General features: G+C 29.9%; 10 protein-coding genes and 1 pseudogene across 11 annotated transcripts; 6 read left to right on the top strand and 5 right to left on the bottom strand. All coding sequences in view use genetic code 12, as the record gives it.

Annotated features, from left to right (window-relative positions):
* Window positions 1-3: 3 nt before the first annotated feature.
* On the top strand, window positions 4-1,563 carry KGF55_003170 (RNA-binding GTPase; the record flags this gene model as incomplete). Its single annotated transcript, XM_051757934.1, has 1 exon — window positions 4-1,563. The coding sequence occupies one exon, from the start codon at window positions 4-6 to the stop codon at window positions 1,561-1,563; it is 1,560 nt and encodes a 519-aa protein (XP_051613542.1).
* A 190-nt stretch (window positions 1,564-1,753) lies between these two features.
* Window positions 1,754-4,675, top strand: MPH1 (3'-5' DNA helicase; the record flags this gene model as incomplete). Its single annotated transcript, XM_051757933.1, has 1 exon — window positions 1,754-4,675. The coding sequence occupies one exon, from the start codon at window positions 1,754-1,756 to the stop codon at window positions 4,673-4,675; it is 2,922 nt and encodes a 973-aa protein (XP_051613541.1).
* A 760-nt stretch (window positions 4,676-5,435) lies between these two features.
* On the top strand, window positions 5,436-6,029 carry KGF55_003168 (translation machinery-associated protein 20; the record flags this gene model as incomplete). Its single annotated transcript, XM_051757932.1, has 1 exon — window positions 5,436-6,029. One exon carries the CDS (start codon window positions 5,436-5,438, stop codon window positions 6,027-6,029), a length of 594 nt encoding a protein of 197 aa, XP_051613540.1.
* Window positions 6,030-6,043: 14 nt separating this feature from the next.
* KGF55_003167 (uncharacterized protein) lies at window positions 6,044-7,492 on the bottom strand (the record flags this gene model as incomplete). Its single annotated transcript, XM_051757931.1, has 1 exon — window positions 6,044-7,492. One exon carries the CDS (start codon window positions 7,490-7,492, stop codon window positions 6,044-6,046), a length of 1,449 nt encoding a protein of 482 aa, XP_051613539.1.
* Window positions 7,493-7,680: 188 nt separating this feature from the next.
* On the bottom strand, window positions 7,681-9,534 carry KGF55_003166 (uncharacterized protein; the record flags this gene model as incomplete). The annotated part of the gene is made up of 2 exons (XM_051757929.1): window positions 7,681-8,842; window positions 8,924-9,534. 2 exons carry the CDS (start codon window positions 9,532-9,534, stop codon window positions 7,681-7,683), a joined length of 1,773 nt encoding a protein of 590 aa, XP_051613538.1.
* Window positions 9,535-11,272: 1,738 nt separating this feature from the next.
* KGF55_003165 (serine/threonine protein kinase) lies at window positions 11,273-14,566 on the top strand (the record flags this gene model as incomplete). The annotated part of the gene is made up of 1 exon (XM_051757928.1): window positions 11,273-14,566. The coding sequence occupies one exon, from the start codon at window positions 11,273-11,275 to the stop codon at window positions 14,564-14,566; it is 3,294 nt and encodes a 1,097-aa protein (XP_051613537.1).
* A 94-nt stretch (window positions 14,567-14,660) lies between these two features.
* KGF55_003164 (uncharacterized protein) lies at window positions 14,661-15,038 on the bottom strand (the record flags this gene model as incomplete). The annotated part of the gene is made up of 1 exon (XM_051757927.1): window positions 14,661-15,038. The coding sequence occupies one exon, from the start codon at window positions 15,036-15,038 to the stop codon at window positions 14,661-14,663; it is 378 nt and encodes a 125-aa protein (XP_051613536.1).
* A 328-nt stretch (window positions 15,039-15,366) lies between these two features.
* Window positions 15,367-16,314, top strand: FGR10 (Fgr10p; the record flags this gene model as incomplete). Its single annotated transcript, XM_051757926.1, has 1 exon — window positions 15,367-16,314. The coding sequence occupies one exon, from the start codon at window positions 15,367-15,369 to the stop codon at window positions 16,312-16,314; it is 948 nt and encodes a 315-aa protein (XP_051613535.1).
* Window positions 16,315-16,454: 140 nt separating this feature from the next.
* On the bottom strand, window positions 16,455-17,233 carry KGF55_003162 (annotated as a pseudogene). Its single transcript has 2 exons — window positions 17,193-17,233; window positions 16,455-16,923 (listed from the first exon to the last, which is right to left on the bottom strand). Coding segments are annotated over exons 1-2 (510 nt in total).
* A 436-nt stretch (window positions 17,234-17,669) lies between these two features.
* Window positions 17,670-18,130, top strand: RPL30 (60S ribosomal eL30 domain-containing protein; the record flags this gene model as incomplete). Its single annotated transcript, XM_051757925.1, has 2 exons — window positions 17,670-17,676; window positions 17,757-18,130. 2 exons carry the CDS (start codon window positions 17,670-17,672, stop codon window positions 18,128-18,130), a joined length of 381 nt encoding a protein of 126 aa, XP_051613534.1.
* A 163-nt stretch (window positions 18,131-18,293) lies between these two features.
* SPC34 (Spc34p) lies at window positions 18,294-19,010 on the bottom strand (the record flags this gene model as incomplete). Its single annotated transcript, XM_051757924.1, has 1 exon — window positions 18,294-19,010. One exon carries the CDS (start codon window positions 19,008-19,010, stop codon window positions 18,294-18,296), a length of 717 nt encoding a protein of 238 aa, XP_051613533.1.
* Window positions 19,011-19,083: the final 73 nt, after the last annotated feature.

The following is a 19,083-nucleotide window of genomic DNA, read 5'->3' as shown; positions in this document are numbered from 1 at the left end:
ACCATGAGAGTGAAAAAGCCAACTTCTAAAAGGGTAACAACCCGTATGAGAGAAGGTATAAAGAAAAAAGCTGCAGCAAAAAGAAGAAAAGATAAAAAACTAGCCAAAAAAGATGTAACATGGAAATCAAGACATAGAAAAGATCCAGGTATACCTTCAAGTTTCCCATATAAAGATCAAATAATAACAGAATTGGAAGAGAATAGAAGGGTAGATAAGGAAAGAAAGGAAGAATTAAAATTACAAAGACAAAGAGAGAAAGAAGAAGCTTTAGCGAGAGGAGAAGAAGTAGATGATGATATTGAAGAAGATGATGAAGAATTGGAGGATGGAGATGATGGAGCAAATGGTTTAGCAGCATTATTGGAATCTGCGCAACAAGCTGCAAAAGAATACAATGGCGAAGAAGATGAAGAGGATGATGAAATGATTGATTCAGAAGAGGATGTTGAAATTCAAATAAGTGATGTTGAAGATGATGAAGATACTGGAGACTTGGAAAAATCAAGGAAATCATATGATAAAATATTCAAAAGTGTTGTAGATGCATCAGATGTCATACTATATGTTTTAGATGCTAGAGATCCAGAAGCAACTAGATCAAAGAAAGTTGAACAAGCAGTATTACAAAATCCAGGTAAAAGACTTTTATTAATACTAAATAAAGTTGACTTAATACCTGCTGAAGCATTAAATCAATGGCTTAACTTTTTGCAATCATCTTTTCCAACCATACCAGTGAAAGCTTCACCAGGTGCTACAAATTCCACTTCATTTAATAAGAATTTAACAGGTGCAGCTACTGCTGATTCATTGTTAAAAGCTTTAAAAAGTTATGCAAATAAATCTAATTTAAAAAGATCCATTATAGTGGGGGTGATAGGTTATCCAAATGTTGGTAAATCATCAATAATTAATGCATTAACTAAAAGACATAATAATAACTCCAAGGCTTGTCCAGTTGGAAATCAAGCTGGTGTAACTACTTCATTAAGAGAAGTTAAAATAGACAATAAATTAAAAATATTAGATTCACCTGGTATAGTATTTCCAGATGAAGTTACAAACAAGAAACAAACGAAACAACAACAATTGGCTAAATTAACATTACTATCTGCGATCCCACCTAAACTGATAAATGATCCAACTACTGCTGTACAATTACTATTGAAGAAATTTTCAAATAATGCCGAAATGGCTGACGGATTAAAAAAATATTATGATTTACCTCCATTACCATCATCTGATCTTAATGAATTTACAAAACATTTTCTCATACATATAGCTAGAACAAAAGGTAGATTAGGAAAAGGAGGTATACCAAATTTAGAATCAGCTGCTATGTCAGTTATAAACGATTGGAGAGATGGAAGACTTATAGGATGGACATTACCAAAATCATCTAAAGCGTCATTAACTGAAACTGTTGATTTGAACGCTCCGAAAAGTTTATTAAGAGGGGAAAAAGAACCACCAAAAGTTGAACAAACTACTATTGTTAGCACATGGGCTAAAGAATTCGATTTGGATGGTTTGTTAGGGGATAATTTTGGTGTCGAGTAAATGTATTTGTACGGTAAAATATATTCATTCTTTTTAAATAGTTATGAAAACTATAATCTCTCACAAAATCATTTGTGCTGCAAAATTGCAAAAGCGCGTTTGTTTTCAACTCTATTTCTAAAGAACAATCATTAATTCTTACAACAAACAACAATCTCAACAATCTCAATCATAGATCTTCCGTAGTGTTATGGCTGATATCAATGATGAAAGTTGGGACTTTCTGGATGATGACAAAATAATTGAAGCGGTAGTTAACAATACAAAATCATCAAAACCTTTGACTTTGAAAAAGTATTTACAACAACAAGATAATCACGCTACTACCAAAACTTCTCCATCAGTATCCAAAATCACAATCCCTACTCATCATGAAATGGACTTCAATGAATTAAAAACATACATATATCCTACAAATTTTGAAGTTAGAGATTATCAATACAATATAGTAAGAAAAGCATTTTATGATAATTTATTAGTTGCATTACCTACTGGTTTAGGTAAAACATTTATAGCATCAACAGTAATGTTAAATTTTCTACGATGGTTTCCAAATTCCAAGATTATTTTCATGGCACCTACTAAGCCGTTAGTAGCTCAACAAATCAAGGCATGTTGTTCAATTACAGGCATATCAAGTTCAAAAGTTGCAATTTTATTAGATAAAACAAGGAAAAATAGAGAAGAAATATGGAATTCACGTCAAGTTTTTTTCACTACACCCCAAGTTGTTGAGAACGATCTAGCTTCTGGAGTTGTTGATCCGAAATCAATTGTTTTATTGGTTATTGATGAAGCACATCGAGCAAGAGGAAATTATTCGTACAATAATGTGGTAACTTTTTTGAGAAGATTTAATGATTCTTTCAGGACATTAGCGTTAACAGCAACACCTGCTGCTGACGTTGAAGGAGTCCAAGACGTGATTGATAACTTAAAGATATCAAAAGTGGAAGTTAGAACTGAAGAAAGTATTGATATAGTCAAATATATGAAGAAGAAAAAGATAAGCAGACGTGTACTAGAAATTTCTCCAGAAATCAAAGAATGCATTGATTATTTGGCCTCCGCGATTGAACCCGTTTTGAAGACAGCTAATGAGAAAGGATTAATCGACACACAGGATCCTACAAAAATCAATCATTTTAGATGTATGGATGCAGCTAGAAAATTAACAATGAATAAATCTATACCTGAGGGGATTAAATGGGCAAATTATTTCATGTTACAGCTACTTGGAGTTGTTGGTCAATGTTATAGAAGATTAAACATATATGGTGTCAATTCATTTTTCAGTTATTTTACAGAGAAACATTCTGAATTCACTACAAAATGGAAGAAAAAGAAATCAAAAAACAAACTAAGTGCTGACTTTTACTTTAACGATTCAATTGAAAAACTTCTTGAAAGAAAAGATGAGATACTTTCAAACGGTGCCTATAGTCATCCTAAAATAGAAGCTTTAATGGTAGAATTGGAAGATTTTTTCAAAGATCGAGTAGATCCAACTTCAAGAGTTATTATTTTTACAGAATATCGTGAATCTGCATTAGAAGTTGTCAAGAGTATTGAAAAAGTTGGAGGAGATTTAAAACCTCACATTTTCATTGGTCAAGCTAAAGAAAAAGAGAAGTTTGATGAAGAAAATTACGGTAAAAAGAAGGGATCAAAGAAAAAGAAAGACAAAGATGAATCAAGAACTTCCGAAAGAACTAGTTCTGAGAATGCTCAAGTTAGTGGTATGAATCAGAAACTTCAAAAAGAAATTATTAAAAAATTTAAGAAAGGTGAGTATAATATTTTGGTGGCAACATCCATTGGAGAAGAAGGGTTAGATATAGGTGAAGTTGATTTGATAATTTGTTATGACTCCACTGCGTCACCAATTAAAAACATACAACGAATGGGTAGAACTGGTCGTAAAAGAGATGGTAAGGTACTTTTATTGTTTTCCAGTAATGAAGAATCTAAATTTGATAAAGCAATGGCAGGATATGAATACATTCAAAGTCATATAATGAAGGGTGATTTAATAACATTATGTCAACAAAATAGAATCATACCAGATCATTTCTCACCAGCAGTTGTTGAAAAATATATTGAAATACCAGAAGAAAATATTGAATTGAAACAAGAAGACGATGAAGATGAAATTATTAGAATAGCAACTCAATATATGTTGGGAAGTACACCTAAAAAATCAAATAAACGACAGCCAATACAAAAACGTCAAAAGAGATTTTTCATGCCAGATAATGTTGAAACGGGTTTTCAGAATGTTTCAGATATGTTGAAGAAAGCAAGTCCGGAAAGCTCCACTGACATTGAAAATGTTTCTGACATGTTGAAGAAAACAAGTCCCGAAAGTTCCACTAGCATTACTAAAACTGCTAGAGGCCATGACCTTTTTGATGGATCTCTGGATTTTGATAGTGATATTGACCTTACAGTTGAAAATAGCTTTCGCAAACCAATACCTCCAGACAATTCGAAGAATCTTCCAATTCAAAAGCGTCAGCTCATTGAATCAAGTGGTGATGAAGATGAAATCAAACGTGAAAACACACCAGAAACATCAGTTATTCATGATGTTGATGCTGATTTGAAAAGCAATAGCTCGAGCCATCAACCTGACACATTTGAATTTAGTGATGATGACTTGGAAATTTTACAAGTCATAGAAACTCCAAATAAGAAATTAGACGAAAAAACGAAAATCAAGCAACCATCTATTATCAAATTGGAAGAGAAAAAGAAAATCAAACAACCATCCACTGATACATCGCTCAACGAGGAACCCAAAATCAAAAAACCGAAAATTGAAAAATTACCAACAAAAAATAATTTGATTGAAAAACATGGATCGCATAATGAGTCAAAACGTAAAGAACCGCCACTCACAGTCAAGAACAAATCACTTGGGATTAAAAGACCTAAAAATTCAGATATTCTACTGAAGTTGAAGCAACACTCCGATAAGCATGTGTCAAAAATTAGGAATATAAGTTTAGGATTGCAGAAACCAGTCCCCATCAATACAAAACAAGATGCTATAGAAATTGAAGATGATCTTGATGATGATTTAGATGAGGTAATAGCCCATTATATTTGAAATTTTGCAACTAATTATAGAAGAGCTTATATACAGGACTCGAGTTCATTCTCTGTTTTGATGATATAAATAATTCTCAACCAAATTGATTTTTTTTTCTTTCTGTTTTCCCTTTTCTTTCCTTTCCTCATCTTTATGCAGGGGCATTACGTGTTTCAGTGAGGATTAGTCCGAGATCATGTTTTTGCTGGTTGAAAACTTTAAACCTGACAGCTTCTTAATTTTCTTTATCCTTTTGGAGTTGAAAATTAAGGGAATTTTTGGAAACTTTTTTTTAATTATTGATATATTTCATTTCATGGAAGCATTCATCAATCAATCTAATTGGTTCGATGAGTTTCAGATATACAATAAACAAAACTTTTATTTTTAGGTGTTGAAGTAGTGATTGTCATTACCAATATGTAAAAATCGTATGGATCATCAAGTTAGATTAGCCTTGTACCTCGCTCGGTTTAGTGTTCTTTCAGTATTGTTGTTAAATCTTGAGCTGGATACTTTTTTGAATATCTAATTTGAATTAAGTAATAGGCAATATTGAATTTAAAGATTTCCTTTGAGTGCGATGACACCAAGGCTATTTAGCTGGATGGTGTCATTTGTAATTATAAATCTTTACATTTCACGTCTCTCTATGAAGCTTCGTAATTTTAGATCGATTTGGTTGAAAAATTTAAGTACAATTTTTTTTTATTGCGTTTGAATAATCAGTGCAAGACTTGAGTTAACTTCTTCTTATACAAACTTCAAACTCTCCACAATGTTTAAAAAGTTTTCAAAGGATGACATCCATTCACGTTCGAATATAAAGTCTTCAGTTCAAAGAGGATTAAGATCAAATTTTGTAAATACATATCCAGATTTGGAGAATGCAATTGATAATATTATACCCAAAAAATCTCAACTTATATTAATAAAATGTGAAGATAAGATTCAATTATATTCAGTAAACAAATCAGAAATACCAACGGATCCAGAATCCAATGAAGAACCTGATCAAGAAGGTTCAGAAATCATATTATTTCAACATTTCACTGATATAATACCTACTTTAAAAACTGTACATAAATTTCCAGAATTATTTCCAAAAGTTCAAGTTGATAAAGGAGCTATTAAATTTGTACTAGGTGGAGCAAATATTATGTGTCCTGGTTTAACTTCCAAAGGAGCTAAATTACCGGAAGAAAATTGGGAAGAAGGTAAAATAGTTACAGTTTATGCAGAAAATAAAGAAAATGCATTAGCTATTGGAAAATTAGTTATGAGTACTGATGATATAAAGAGTAAAAACAAAGGTATTGGGATTGAATTGATACATTATTTGGGTGATGGATTATGGACTCATGAGGAATGATTGATATAGATGTTTTAAGTTAATGATATATAGATGTTTTGATTATCATGTAATGAATAATCATCTAATGTCCCGAGATAATTTTCTATCTCAAATTGCTTTGCATAACTTGTACCTTCGTTTATGTAGTAGAAAATTTTGAATTGAAGTATTGATAAATCTTGCAACTTCTTTGAGATCAAACCTTTGAACCTTTGAATGGATGTTGACTTTAAAAACATTGATGAGAAGATTGATACATCTTCATTTAGATATTTGATTTGCAAATTGATCCAAGGTTTGCTGCTTGGGGAAACATGAACTTCTTCAATTTTATTATACTTCAGAAGCAACTGATTCCATCTTTTTTGATTCCTGATTTTAATTGAGTTGGATTGAACTTTTGAAATAAAATATAATTCAGCATCTTCAATTTCATTTTTTGATAAAACGGCACCATTCAATTTTGTAAGACCATTAAATCTACCAATTAATTCCATTGTCATATCATCAATTGACATATTGTCAAATACAGGATTATGATTTATCCTTAGCTCTTCCAAATTTGGCGTGGTTGTACTTAGATTATCTATCTCCTCCCAACTACTTAATTTATTATTTCTTAAATCAAGTGCATTATATAGTATGATTGATTGGGGATTAACTTCAGCGATTTGATTATGTGATAAGTTCAATGCAGATAGATTCAAAACCGGGATTGAAGTCAATTGATTGTAGGAAAAGTCTAACAATGACAAATGTTGAGTTTCTAATTTAGTGATGTCTTCATCTCTAAAACAATTCCCTAACAAATTGAGTGTTTGTAAACTTGGGAAGCTAAGAATTAGTCGATTGATCTGTTGGATAGATAAAAAAGTAGATCCAAGCTTTAAGCTCACAATTGAATTAAATTTCGTACTGTCATTAAGTCCTTGATTGAATCTATTATGATTGAGATCCAAATGTTCCAAATTAGGAAAAATATTAAGAATCTTGAAAACCTCATGTACATCAGTGAATAAATTTGAAGATAAATCTAAGTATTTCATTTTTTCAAATGTTTCTTGAAATTGATCAATGTCATCACCAGCTTTATAAATTTGATCATGATCTAATGTTAAACTTTCAAAAGTGTTAAAGTTGATTTTGTCTAATCCAACTTCTTCAACTTCTTTAGTCCCAATCTTCAAGTTTTGCTCTTCATATTCAACACTCAAATAGTTGTCTTTGATTACCTCAGTAAACAGTTTTCTACCATGTGAAATCTTAGAGTTTGTAGACTTGATGAAAGATCCAGCATTAAATACCTTTGGTTCGAAATATTTAACATTATTCAATTCTCCATTATTTTTACCCTTGCTTGGATCATCCCATTCGACTCCGTATGCTATAGTATCTAGACCCCATTGCGGTATTTGACCAATATATAATATTGTAAATATCTCTTTATCTTTTGTTTCTAGTCTGTCATATATATTGTACATAAATTGGTGAATGATAGTGATAGTATTTAGTAGCTATCGATTTGATTACACAATAAACTTTTCCTACACTGTATAAAATTGATATTTGTTTCTTCGTTCCAATTATTCAACCAATCTTATCACAGAGAAGGAAACAATTATAAAGAGCAGGATCTTGATGTTTGATAGCTAAAAAATTACACAACTATTTAATTTGGATCAGGGTAGCCAACAATTTTACAAATAATTTCAATTTTCAAATCACTTTCTGCTTTAAATTTTTTATATTCTTTAATCCAATAGCTAATAGGATCAAATTGTTTAAAATGTGATTTCAGATTATTAGTCACACCATTACCCAACATATCATCATCATCATCATTATCATCAAGAAATTGATTATTTTCCAAATAATTTTGAATAGAATGCAATAATTTTTGATTGGTTTTAGTTTCACTCCAATCACAAATTAAATCCGGTTGATGTAAATAATTATAATCTGAAATTAAAACAAACAAGTTTCTAACTTCAAAAAAGAATGAAATTACTCTTAAATCATTTGGATCATATTTGACTAAGAAATTTAAAATCAAATCATAATGTTCTCCAATATAAAGATCATCTTCGTCTAATAATGCAACACTTGATAAATAACATTTTAAAGCTAAATCATGGAAATTAGTTGAAGATGATTTTAATAATGATTTTTTAATCTTTGATGTATTAATTTCATAATCATGTATATTTTGAGCAATTTCTCCCATGGTCTTATATTTTAAACTTATATTAATTGGAATTTTTGCAAGCTTTTCATAAATCAACTCATATTCTTTTCTTGTAAGACTAGGTAATTTAGATTGACAAATATATTTCAAAAACATAACTTTATTATAAGAATCTTCATTATTTTGATTATTACTGATTTCAAAATCATTGAAATAATTATATGCATCTTTATATTCGTGTCTTAACATTGATATAAAACCTTTAATGATTTTAATTTGATCCATCAATATATGCAAGTTTTGAGTGGTTATACCATTATTATTTAAGCTGCTTGGATGGCTATTACTAAAGACTGAAACTTTTCTCTTGGGTTGAATAGTTAAACGTTCACAAAATTTGTTCAAATTTGGTTCCATTTTCAACAATTGTAGATAACTTTCTGTTGGTCCAAATATAAAAATTGAATTAATGATATTTCTAACTATTTGATAAAATTTATCTTGTTGATATTGTTGTAGAAGTTTTTCAGATTGAGTTATTTTTTGAATAATCAAACGACATTTACCTAAAAAAGTACTACTTTCAGATTGAATGTTTGGCGGGATACTCATGATTTGATCTTCAAATGATTGAATTTTTATTTGTCTATTGGTAGAATTGTTAGTAATTAGTCCTAATAAATTTTTTGCAACCATTTTCTCGTTTGTTTCAATAAGATATACATACTGATTATTCATTTTTGATTGTTCAATTCTTTCCAAAACTAAAGTATGCAATTCGATAACATCTTTCTTCATCCTATCGAAATCATCTGGTGTAATTAAATTTTGTCTTGATAAATCCAAATATTCACCAATACAAGATAAAGCATCATTAGTCATTCTTAAATCAGCAAAAGTAAAAGCTAATACTTTTAAAAAATCTTTTCTTTTTTGTTCAGTTGGTGCCATATAAATTGCAAATCCCAATTCTCTAAGAGCTGAAGAAACTCTTCCATAATGAATCATTGAACAACCTATAATTAAATGGAAAACAGGTGGTATTAATTTCATTTTACCTATTTTAGGTAATAAGAACATAATTTGCATAAAGTTATTTTCATCATAAAGTCTTTTTAATTCATTATATGTTTGATTTAAGTCATTATCTAAATTTGATTTTATAGTTCTTGGATTTTTATCTTCTATATCGATTGTTTCAACAATATTATTTTGATACTTATTATAATTCTTATTTTGTTGAGCATGTTCACCAATTATAGTCAATTCATCATGTGTAATATGATCTTGATCTTGACCATAGTTTTTGAGATCAATGTATATTTGTGGATGTTCCATTATGTCTAATGATTGAAATGAGTCTCGAAATGTTCTTGAACTTTTGGTTGTGAAAAAAAATATATGCAATTTTGGTTGTAAAAAAGATTATGTAATTTTGTATTGAATAATTTGATTATTTTGCAGCATAACAAAAATAGCACTCATGGTAGCAAATGTTGATGTAAGATTAAGCGAATGTTAGATCGGATAAAAACCAAGATAATAGAGATTTTTCATTTCAGCTCAAAGAGGATTTTATTACAACTGTAATAAGCATTATTATGACTTTACTTTATTTATTTTGTTCCTTATACGTTTTAGAGCCAAATTTCTCTCACATACATGGGGTGTAGAAAGGCAAACATTCAAAGGTGGGGATTATAAATCCTCTTTTGTTCCAACAGCTGCAAATCCGATATTAGTCGGTATTTTAGGTGTTTAATACAAGTACTAAGTAATTAGAGACATGAGATAATAAGTATTGCGGCATGGATGTTTTATTGTTCTGAATTAAGGGGTTAGACATGTTTCATATAACAAGGGGGATTATCGATTTTGAGTTTTGTCATTTAAAGTTTGTGATTTTTGATTTTTGAATTGTCCTAGATATCAATAACAACACTCTATTTAAGTTAGACTTTTGTTGTCAAGTAGGAACCGGTAAAATTTGAAAAAAGTGAAAAGTTTGTGTTTACTGCAAATTGGAGTTTGCTAATTTTTGCTGCAAAATATCACTCATTGGCTAGACCATCTCATCTTTAAACACTATTCATCAACAAATGACAGCTAAAAAGTCAATCAGGGCAGAATCATACATTTAGTTTCGATAGTTTTAGAAAGTACAAAATTTTGAAAGTGTTGGGTAGAATGCCTTTTCTAAGGATTTCAACGACTTTCAAAAAACGTTTGATTAATGCACTTTAAATTCAAGATAAAACAGGAGTCAATTCAGCCTTTCAAAATGAATGAAGTAGTGTTGAGGGTTGTACCAAAGAGAGCTACTGGTTGAAAGACTTGAAAATTCTTAACTATAAATGACTACATTGACTAAGCAATCATTGTAGCAATCATTAAAAATCTTAGTTCCTTTGAGTGCAAACCAAACTGTTTGTAATTCAACTGCTAAAGTTTATACTATGAACTTCAAACTGCTAAATGTCTGTATTAATGAAGTTTCTGTTTATAATCTTTTCAACGGATTTATGCAATACATTAGTGGGAAAAAGATTAAACAAGATCGATTTCATTCTATTGATGTATCTCTATTCACAATTTTTTTTTGATTATGAAACCTTACCCAAGACAAAAGTATGAACAATTGTGGGGTAGCTTCAATATTTAATTCTTTCCAGGTTTACCTTTTACATCACTCAATGATTAGGATGCTATGTAGTAACTTGTTGGTAAGTTGTGATTAACAACTATACTTTAGCTTCCCAAAAGCTACCAGCTGGGTATTTCAATTTTGTTAACTGTAAATCTGTTAATAAAATCTTTAATTTTCTAACATTTTTCAATCTATGATTGTTATCAAAATTACATACATTATCTAACTTACAATCAGATTCATACATAATCATATGATTGATTTACTTTGATATCACTCATCGGAATTTGTACAACACACCATAATAGATACATCAGTCAGTATAGTATAAAACATCTTCATAAATTTGTTTCAATTTTTCATTTAACAATCAAGATCATCCATAATCATTTATCATAGATCAATTCTCTCTTAAAAGAGTTACAAAAGATGGCAACATCAACATCTCAAAGAAATTCAGCTGATCTATCACAAACTCATAATAATTCACCAAGTCCATTAATTTTTCAATATAATCCATTAACAAAAAGAAAAATTTTAAATTCATATGAAATTATAAAAGAAATTGGTAGAGGAGAACATGGTAAAGTTAAATTAGCTCAAGATTTGATAAATAAAAGAAGAGTTGCTATAAAAGTGATTAATAGAAAGAATAAAAAAGATAGACCATCATTAAAATTCAGAAGAGATTCTTCATCACCTATTAAAAATGATTATGAAACTAAAATAAAAAGAGAAATTGCAATAATGAAAAAATTAAATCATAAAAATATTGTAAAATTATATGAAGTATTAGATGATTTTAGTTCTTCAAAAATTTATCTTGTTTTGGAATATATGGGTAGAGGAGAAATTAAATGGAAAAATTTAAATTCAACTTCGAACTCCAATTCAACTTCAAATTCTAATGACATAAACCATGACAATTGTAACAATAGTTACAATAATTCAGATAACATACCATGTTGTAAAAATGATCACGGTAATATTAAAGCTTATGATCAGGAAAGTTTACTATCAGATGTTTATTCACCTAATTTAACTTTTAAAACTTCAAGAAAAATATTCAGAGATGTATTAAATGGATTACAATATTTACACTCGGTAGGTATAATTCATAGAGATATAAAACCTGCAAATTTATTAGTCTCTGAAAACAATGTTGTTAAAATAAGTGATTTTGGAGTCTCATTTGCATCGTCATTAGTTGATGAAGAGGATAATTTATCTGGAAGCGAGTTGGACTTAGCTAAAACTGCTGGAACCCCTGCATTTTTTGCACCGGAATTATGTCATATTGGTGCTGAGGAGAAACCTAAAATAAACTATAAGATTGATATTTGGGCTTTAGGTATAACTTTATATTGTTTGTTATTTGGTAAAGTTCCATTTAATGCTGATTCAGAATATGAATTATTTAATGTTATTGTTAAAAACCCAGTTGAATTTCCAAAGGACATTAATTCATTCAATTCACCTGGTAATGTTTCAGAAGAAGAATTTGAATTAGCGAAAGACTTATTATCGAAAATGCTACAAAAGGATAGTTCGAAAAGAATAACCATAAAAGAAATAAAAGAACATCCTTTCACTTTAATGGATCTAGAAGATGATATCGAGGGATTACATGAGCTTCTTGATATGAATAATGAAGAACCCATAGATTTCACATTAGATGATAAAGATCTTTTTAAAGATGAAGCTGAAGATGCAATAATTGGAGTAGGAACAAGAATTAAACGAAGTTTAGTAAAAGCCATAAAAGCAGGTGGTTTCAAGGATTCGGAAATTAAAAGCAAATTTTCTTCTTTACAAATGGAACATTCTAAAAGTGGATCAAGTGATGAATCTTCTTCAAGTTATTCGAATTTTAATTCAAGCAATAAATTAAATAATTTGGAAAATAATCATTCGATGATTTTATCTGAACAACCAATTTCTCCATTAAGTACAGCAACTGTTACTAGACATGGTTCGGAATTGAATTATACACCATCAAATTTATCCCATCAACAATCACAATCACAATCACAATCATTTTCACAACTACAGCAACAACAAAATCCATCATTACCCTCACAATATCCGAGCCATCCACAAATTCCACCAAAAAGACCTTCTTTTTCTCTTGCTGGTTCAAGAGACGGGAAAAGTTTGTTACATGACATGATTGATTCTCAAAGTGGTACACCAAGTAGAAGAGGTAGTGGAGCTGGTATCCCAATTGTAGAAGCACCTCAAATTGAAACTAAAAGAAATGTCGGTGGTAATTTATATTTGAAAAATCAATCAATTGTTGATACATTCAAAGACATTCAACAACAAGATGATAAAAGAAGACGATCAAGTTTATTTTCTCAAATCAATTCAAACAAAGGTTCGATATCTCATGAAACCTCACAATCACATGAAAAATCTCATCAACCACAACTGTCTAATCAATTTCAACTACAAGCTCAACCACAACCATTGTCTCCAAAAGAACCCACTATTGCAACTCCTATACCCGTTCCTGCAGTTAAGTCAAATTTTCAATTCATCAATGAAGAATACATAAAGAATCCTGCTAATCCTAAATCCAATGAATCAGAATTTTCTCCTAAAGGAGATACTGGACGTAATTTACTACCAACACATCATATTGATGATGCAATCGATACATCATTCATGTCATTACCTTTAACTGAAAGTTTTGCATCACTAGATAGTATCAACGATGATTATTTGAATTTAAAGTATAAAGAATTTGCAAGTCAAGATCAAATTGTTTTCAGAAGGAAATCTAGTTCAAGTGCTAATAATAACAATTTTGAGCAAAGATTAAAAAATTTCAATATAGGAGATTCAATGCAAAGTAGGAAACCAAAAGATGACACAGTTATTGCACCTGGTTTAGTATTAGCAAGACAATCAAGTTCTGATTCATACTCATCATATTCAACAGGGTCAGATTCACCAGATATTAAAGAACGTAAAGATGAAGAAGAAGATGAAGAAGATGAAGATTCAGATGAAGAAAATTTAACATTAGCTTTCCACTCTAAAATAAATCCTCCTGGAAGACCACCATTTTTGTCATATGGACAAAGAGCAAAATCTCATGATTCACATTTACCTTATTTGTTAAGTCCAGTTCAAAGAGGCAATGACGTAACACCAATAATCTTTCATGCTGGGTCTCCGGAATTTGAAGATGTACCACTGGGTTTGCTAGATGCTCAACGCTCACAAAATGGAACGGCAAATGCGACCAAGATAGTAGCATCAAGTAAGAATGGAGCTATATCTAACTTAGGATCTACAACCACAACTACAACAAATAACACAACGACAACAATGGGTCAAGAGACTATCACCATAAACAATCCAACAGCAGCAGAACCTAGTTTGGAAAGCATTTCCATTACCAGAACTGAGGCATCATCAAAACCACCCATTAAAAACAACAAATCTTCTAAACAACTTTTAAGAGAGAATATTTTCAATTACCAGTTCAACAATCATTACAATAAAGCTCCCATTTACCATCCTTTCCCAACATCACATCATCTAGATAATGATCAAGAAGAAATTATAATAAATTCAGTTGAAAAATTTAAAAATAATAGACCTCAATTTTTTAGATCTAATTCTGTTGCTGTTGGAGTATTACAACATACTTCTGATGATGTTGTTGAAAACATGATTGAAGAAAGAAAAGACTCAAAGAATGGAGCTACTTGATAAAATAAGAGGGTTCAAAACATTGCATTATTTACATTTATATTTTTTCTTTCTTTTTTTGTTTTATAGCATTGAATATACACATATGTAACCGCTATATATTAGTTCCTTGAATTTTAGAACTTGATGGAAGACCATATACTTTTATATCAAATGTCTGATCCACTAACTCTGATTTATCACTTGTAGCTAAAAAATTAATAGAATTTTGTCTCATGAATTTGGTAATCTTATTCTTGTAACGAGTTATACTTTCTATTGGGTTCACCAAAAATGCATTTAGTCTGGAATTGGGTTGTGGAGTTGAGAACATTGCACAAGTGGTCCATTCTGTTGTTGCTGCAAAGGAAGATTCAGTATAAACTAGTGTGGGAAACGATTCTAAAGGTTTTATTTCAGTTGGTCTTTGCAAGTTGAATTTTTTGAGTCGTGGTTGTGGCGTTGGCAATTTATTTAAAATGTAATTTAGCATTTGTTTTAATGTTAGAATAATTTTATATGATCAATTTAGTTATCAATGATTGTTCTCCTCATCTTTGGTAGAAATGTGGCAAACTCTACTAACATCTAATTCTAGTTACATCCAGATCTGTTTTCACCTAAGCAAAAAACGAGGTTATGCTAAATCTGGTACAGGGCTTTTAAGATACTTTGAGTCCTTTTTAGTTTTTAAATTTTTTGCAACTTAAATCTGGCTGATTGTTTCAGAATTTTAAGTCGCATATTCTAGTCAGACAATATTATTTCCGTTTTATGAGAAGTATTCATGAAGTTACAATTTTCAAACTATCGATCATGATATGAAAGATGTTTTAATTTTACATATTGGAGCAGGATGTCATTCAGTATCGAAGAATAAACGTTATGCTAAACTAATTAAAGATGCCCTAGGTCAAAAGACTTTGTTAGAAACAATTGATATATTGGAGAAAAGTCCATTAACTAATACAGGATATGGCTCAAATTTGAACATTTTGGGAATGATAGAGATAGATTCAAGTTTTATCAAGAGTAATGGACGGATGGGTTCAATAACAGGCTTAAGCATTGATTGTCCTACTAAAGAAATGTTTAGAATTTTTAATGAAATTGACGAAATTTACTCGAGTGACAAATTTGGTAATGATCTATTGAAACCTGTTACTTTAAATGCCACCAGTTTGAAATCTTTAATGAATATTAATGACTCATCCAATTTAGATTATGGCCCAAATCGAGAGATCTATAATTCATACAAAAATTCTCATGAATTTATCAAAAGTAATATTCCAACTCAGGACACAATTGGTGTAATATCAATAAAAGATAATGATACCATCATCACAGCTTCATCAGGTGGAAATTTTTTAAAACTACCGGGCCGTATTGGCTGTGCTGGAATTATTGGAGCTTCCATTAGTTTTAAAAAATTTGTAAATGATAGTTTAGAAATTAGTTGTATGTGTTCAGGTAATGGGGAACAAATAATTCAACATAGTCTAGCTGTACAATTAATTAGTGCCATTCAACAAATGAATGAGTCTGACTATGGTGTAAGGTTAAATCAATTTATATTGAACTTAGATTCTGAGTTTTATTGTGGATTCATCATACTCATTAACAATCTCGATAGTAACAGGATTCAATTGTTATATGGTCATACCACTGAATCATTTCATTTTGGTTATAAAGTCAATGATGATACAAGAGCTATTTTAAGTTTTAATGAATCACCTGGAAAGTTTACTTTCGGAGAATATAATTTTTAGAAAGTTAAATACTACAAATATTAATGAATTCTTTAAACGTTTTGTACATATTATGTATTTTTTTTGATCATTATATAACACATACATGAAATTATAAGTTTCAACTCCCAATCTCTATATCCAAATCAACCTAAACTTATTTAACGAGAAGTAGCTTTAACTTTTTGGAATGAACCTTTGGCACCTTGTTTTGAAACAACTGAAGCACCTGAAGCAGCAGCTTTAGCTTTTTCAGCTTTTCTGGCAGCTTTAGCAGCTTTTTTACTTTCTTTATCTTTAGCTAATTTAGAATCTCTAGCAGCTTTTCTATCAGATGGTTTTTGTGATCTTCTTTCTTTGATTAATTCTAATGAAGCACCAACAATAGCTCTTTGATGTTTAACGGTCTTTCTGGTTCTCTTTTTTGAAGTTTCTTCTGAAATACCTTTTTTGTGATGTCTTCTATATAAAACAGTCCATGAAATTCTTCTTGGGTTTTTTCTTTGATGGAATAATGAGGCAGATTTTGATGATTGGAATCTGAAAATTTTTGAATCTCCTCTAACAAATAAGGTACCTCTACCTGGGTAAATTTTAGAACCTGAAAAGGAATCAACTTCGATCTTCATTCTATAAAACAAAATTGTTAGTATAAATAACGACTAATAAACTTTACAATCCTGCATTCCATGAGTTGGATTATAATACGATTTATGGCATTTAACTCAAAGTTCTTTAAATTCGATTATACGTATTGGAAATGTCCAATAAAAAAATTACATAAGTCGGCGGTTTGACATGAGGAACAGGAATCCTAATTGTATTTTGTATTGACAATGTGATTAGGGTATATGAATTTTTAATCTATTATTCCATGATATATTGATCCTAAATTTCACCATAACGCTTGTGACAAATTCTCTCCATTCTCTGATCTCATTATCTTTGAGTCCTTCGATTATGCCTGGATTGTATATGGGCGAATAAACATACTTGAGTTTACTTGGTTAATTGATTGATTAAGGCTAGTTCCAAACTTTTCAAAATGTAATTTTTGTTAGTATGGTTAATTTTTTTCGTCATAATACTTTGTTAGTGAGAAAACATATTTTTTAAACCCTAACATTAAAATTTTACACGTGACGAACTTTTTATCATCTCTCACTTTTCTACTGACAAAATTATTTTTCAGTTGTAAACCATTCATATTTTGAACCTTTTCTTTCATTACACCAAGACCGGAGTGAAATATATATATAATACACAGAGATGGTCCGTATAATTTAATAACCAACGTTAATGATGATTTGTTGAGGGATACATATATCAATTAAAATCTGGAGTTGGGAGATGTTTTCAAATAAGTTATTTGGATTATGATCTGTATGTGACAATTCGTAAAAGGTTGTTATTTTCAAGAGTCTAATACAGTTATTCCCTTCTTTTTGAAAATAAATCAATAGATTATCATTATAAGTTACGTTTGAATCAAGTTCCACATACTAACTCATTTGTTCAGGCCCCAAAATCAAACAAAAACCAAGAAAACATCAACTCAAAATTAGCTTTAACCATTAAATCAGGTAAATACACCTTAGGTTACAAGTCAGTTGTTAAATCATTAAGAACTGGTAAAGCAAAATTAATTGTTATTGCTGCTAATACTCCAGTCTTAAGAAAATCTGAATTAGAATATTACGCTATGTTATCAAAAACTAGAGTTTATTATTTCCAAGGTGGTAACAATGAATTAGGTACTGTTTGTGGTAAATTATTCAGAGTTGGTACTTTATCTATCTTAGATGCTGGTGATTCAGATATTTTAACTTCTGTTTAAATTTAATAATAATATTTTTCATTAATTATTCATTTAATTAGTGTTCTACATAATCTATAAATAAAAATTTAATAAACTGTATTATTATTTTATTCAAAAATAGAGCTCGTGAACAACATTACCCTCTATGACTTGACTAAATGGGAGACCAGCTCTCTTTCATCTAACTTGTTTCTTGTCTTTTCTCCAATACATTTTCTAAACGATGGATTTCTTCTTCTTCAGCATTTATTAATTCTTGCAAATCAATGAGACTGTCAGACCTTGAATCATTCATTGCATCTTGTATTATAGCGATCTCATCTTCAATTTCCTCAATTTCATTCACAGAATTCAAATAATTTTCTTTCAATATTTCACATTTATCTTTTATACTTTGATAATTTAAAATTAAATCTGGATATTCATTTATTGTTTGAATTAATTCATTTATTTGATTTTCTAAAGTTTCTGATCCAAAATTAATCGTGAAGAATGTACTTCCCTTGTTCTGTTCATGTAAGTCATTTGTATATAGCTCAGGTACTCTTACCATTGGTTTGTCGTATTCATTTTCATAATCATCATTTATATCTAGTATTTCATCTCCTGGTAAGATTTCTTTGTAAATGGATTTTCCATCAATTCTTTCAATTATCGGATCTTCTCCAATCGTGTTCGTGTCGTAAAATTTACCTAAATTCTTATTTTGATTAATGTGAAAATTTTTATGAACTACTCTATATAGTTGTCTTTCATCAGGCGTAGAATCTTGTAAAAAAGATGTTGGTGTTTCATTAATAATTGAGTTTGTGAACATTCCCTGATCTTGAAAATAATATGAGTTTAAAAGTTTCGTTCCATCTTCTATCCTTTTCAATTGTTCATCTAGTAGTGTCATATTGTTCTTATCTTGGAAGTTAAGGGTGATATAACTTGAATTAGTGAGGTAGTTTAAATCGATGTTTTTTGTT

The sequence above is a fragment of the Candida pseudojiufengensis genome, assembly GCF_024610245.1.
Source record: "Candida pseudojiufengensis strain CBS 10847 chromosome Unknown scaffold1, whole genome shotgun sequence".
Lineage (NCBI taxonomy): Eukaryota > Fungi > Ascomycota > Pichiomycetes > Serinales > Debaryomycetaceae > Lodderomyces > Lodderomyces pseudojiufengensis.
The sequence above is the reverse complement of the archived record's forward strand: the minus strand, read 5'-3'. Positions and strand labels throughout refer to the sequence as shown.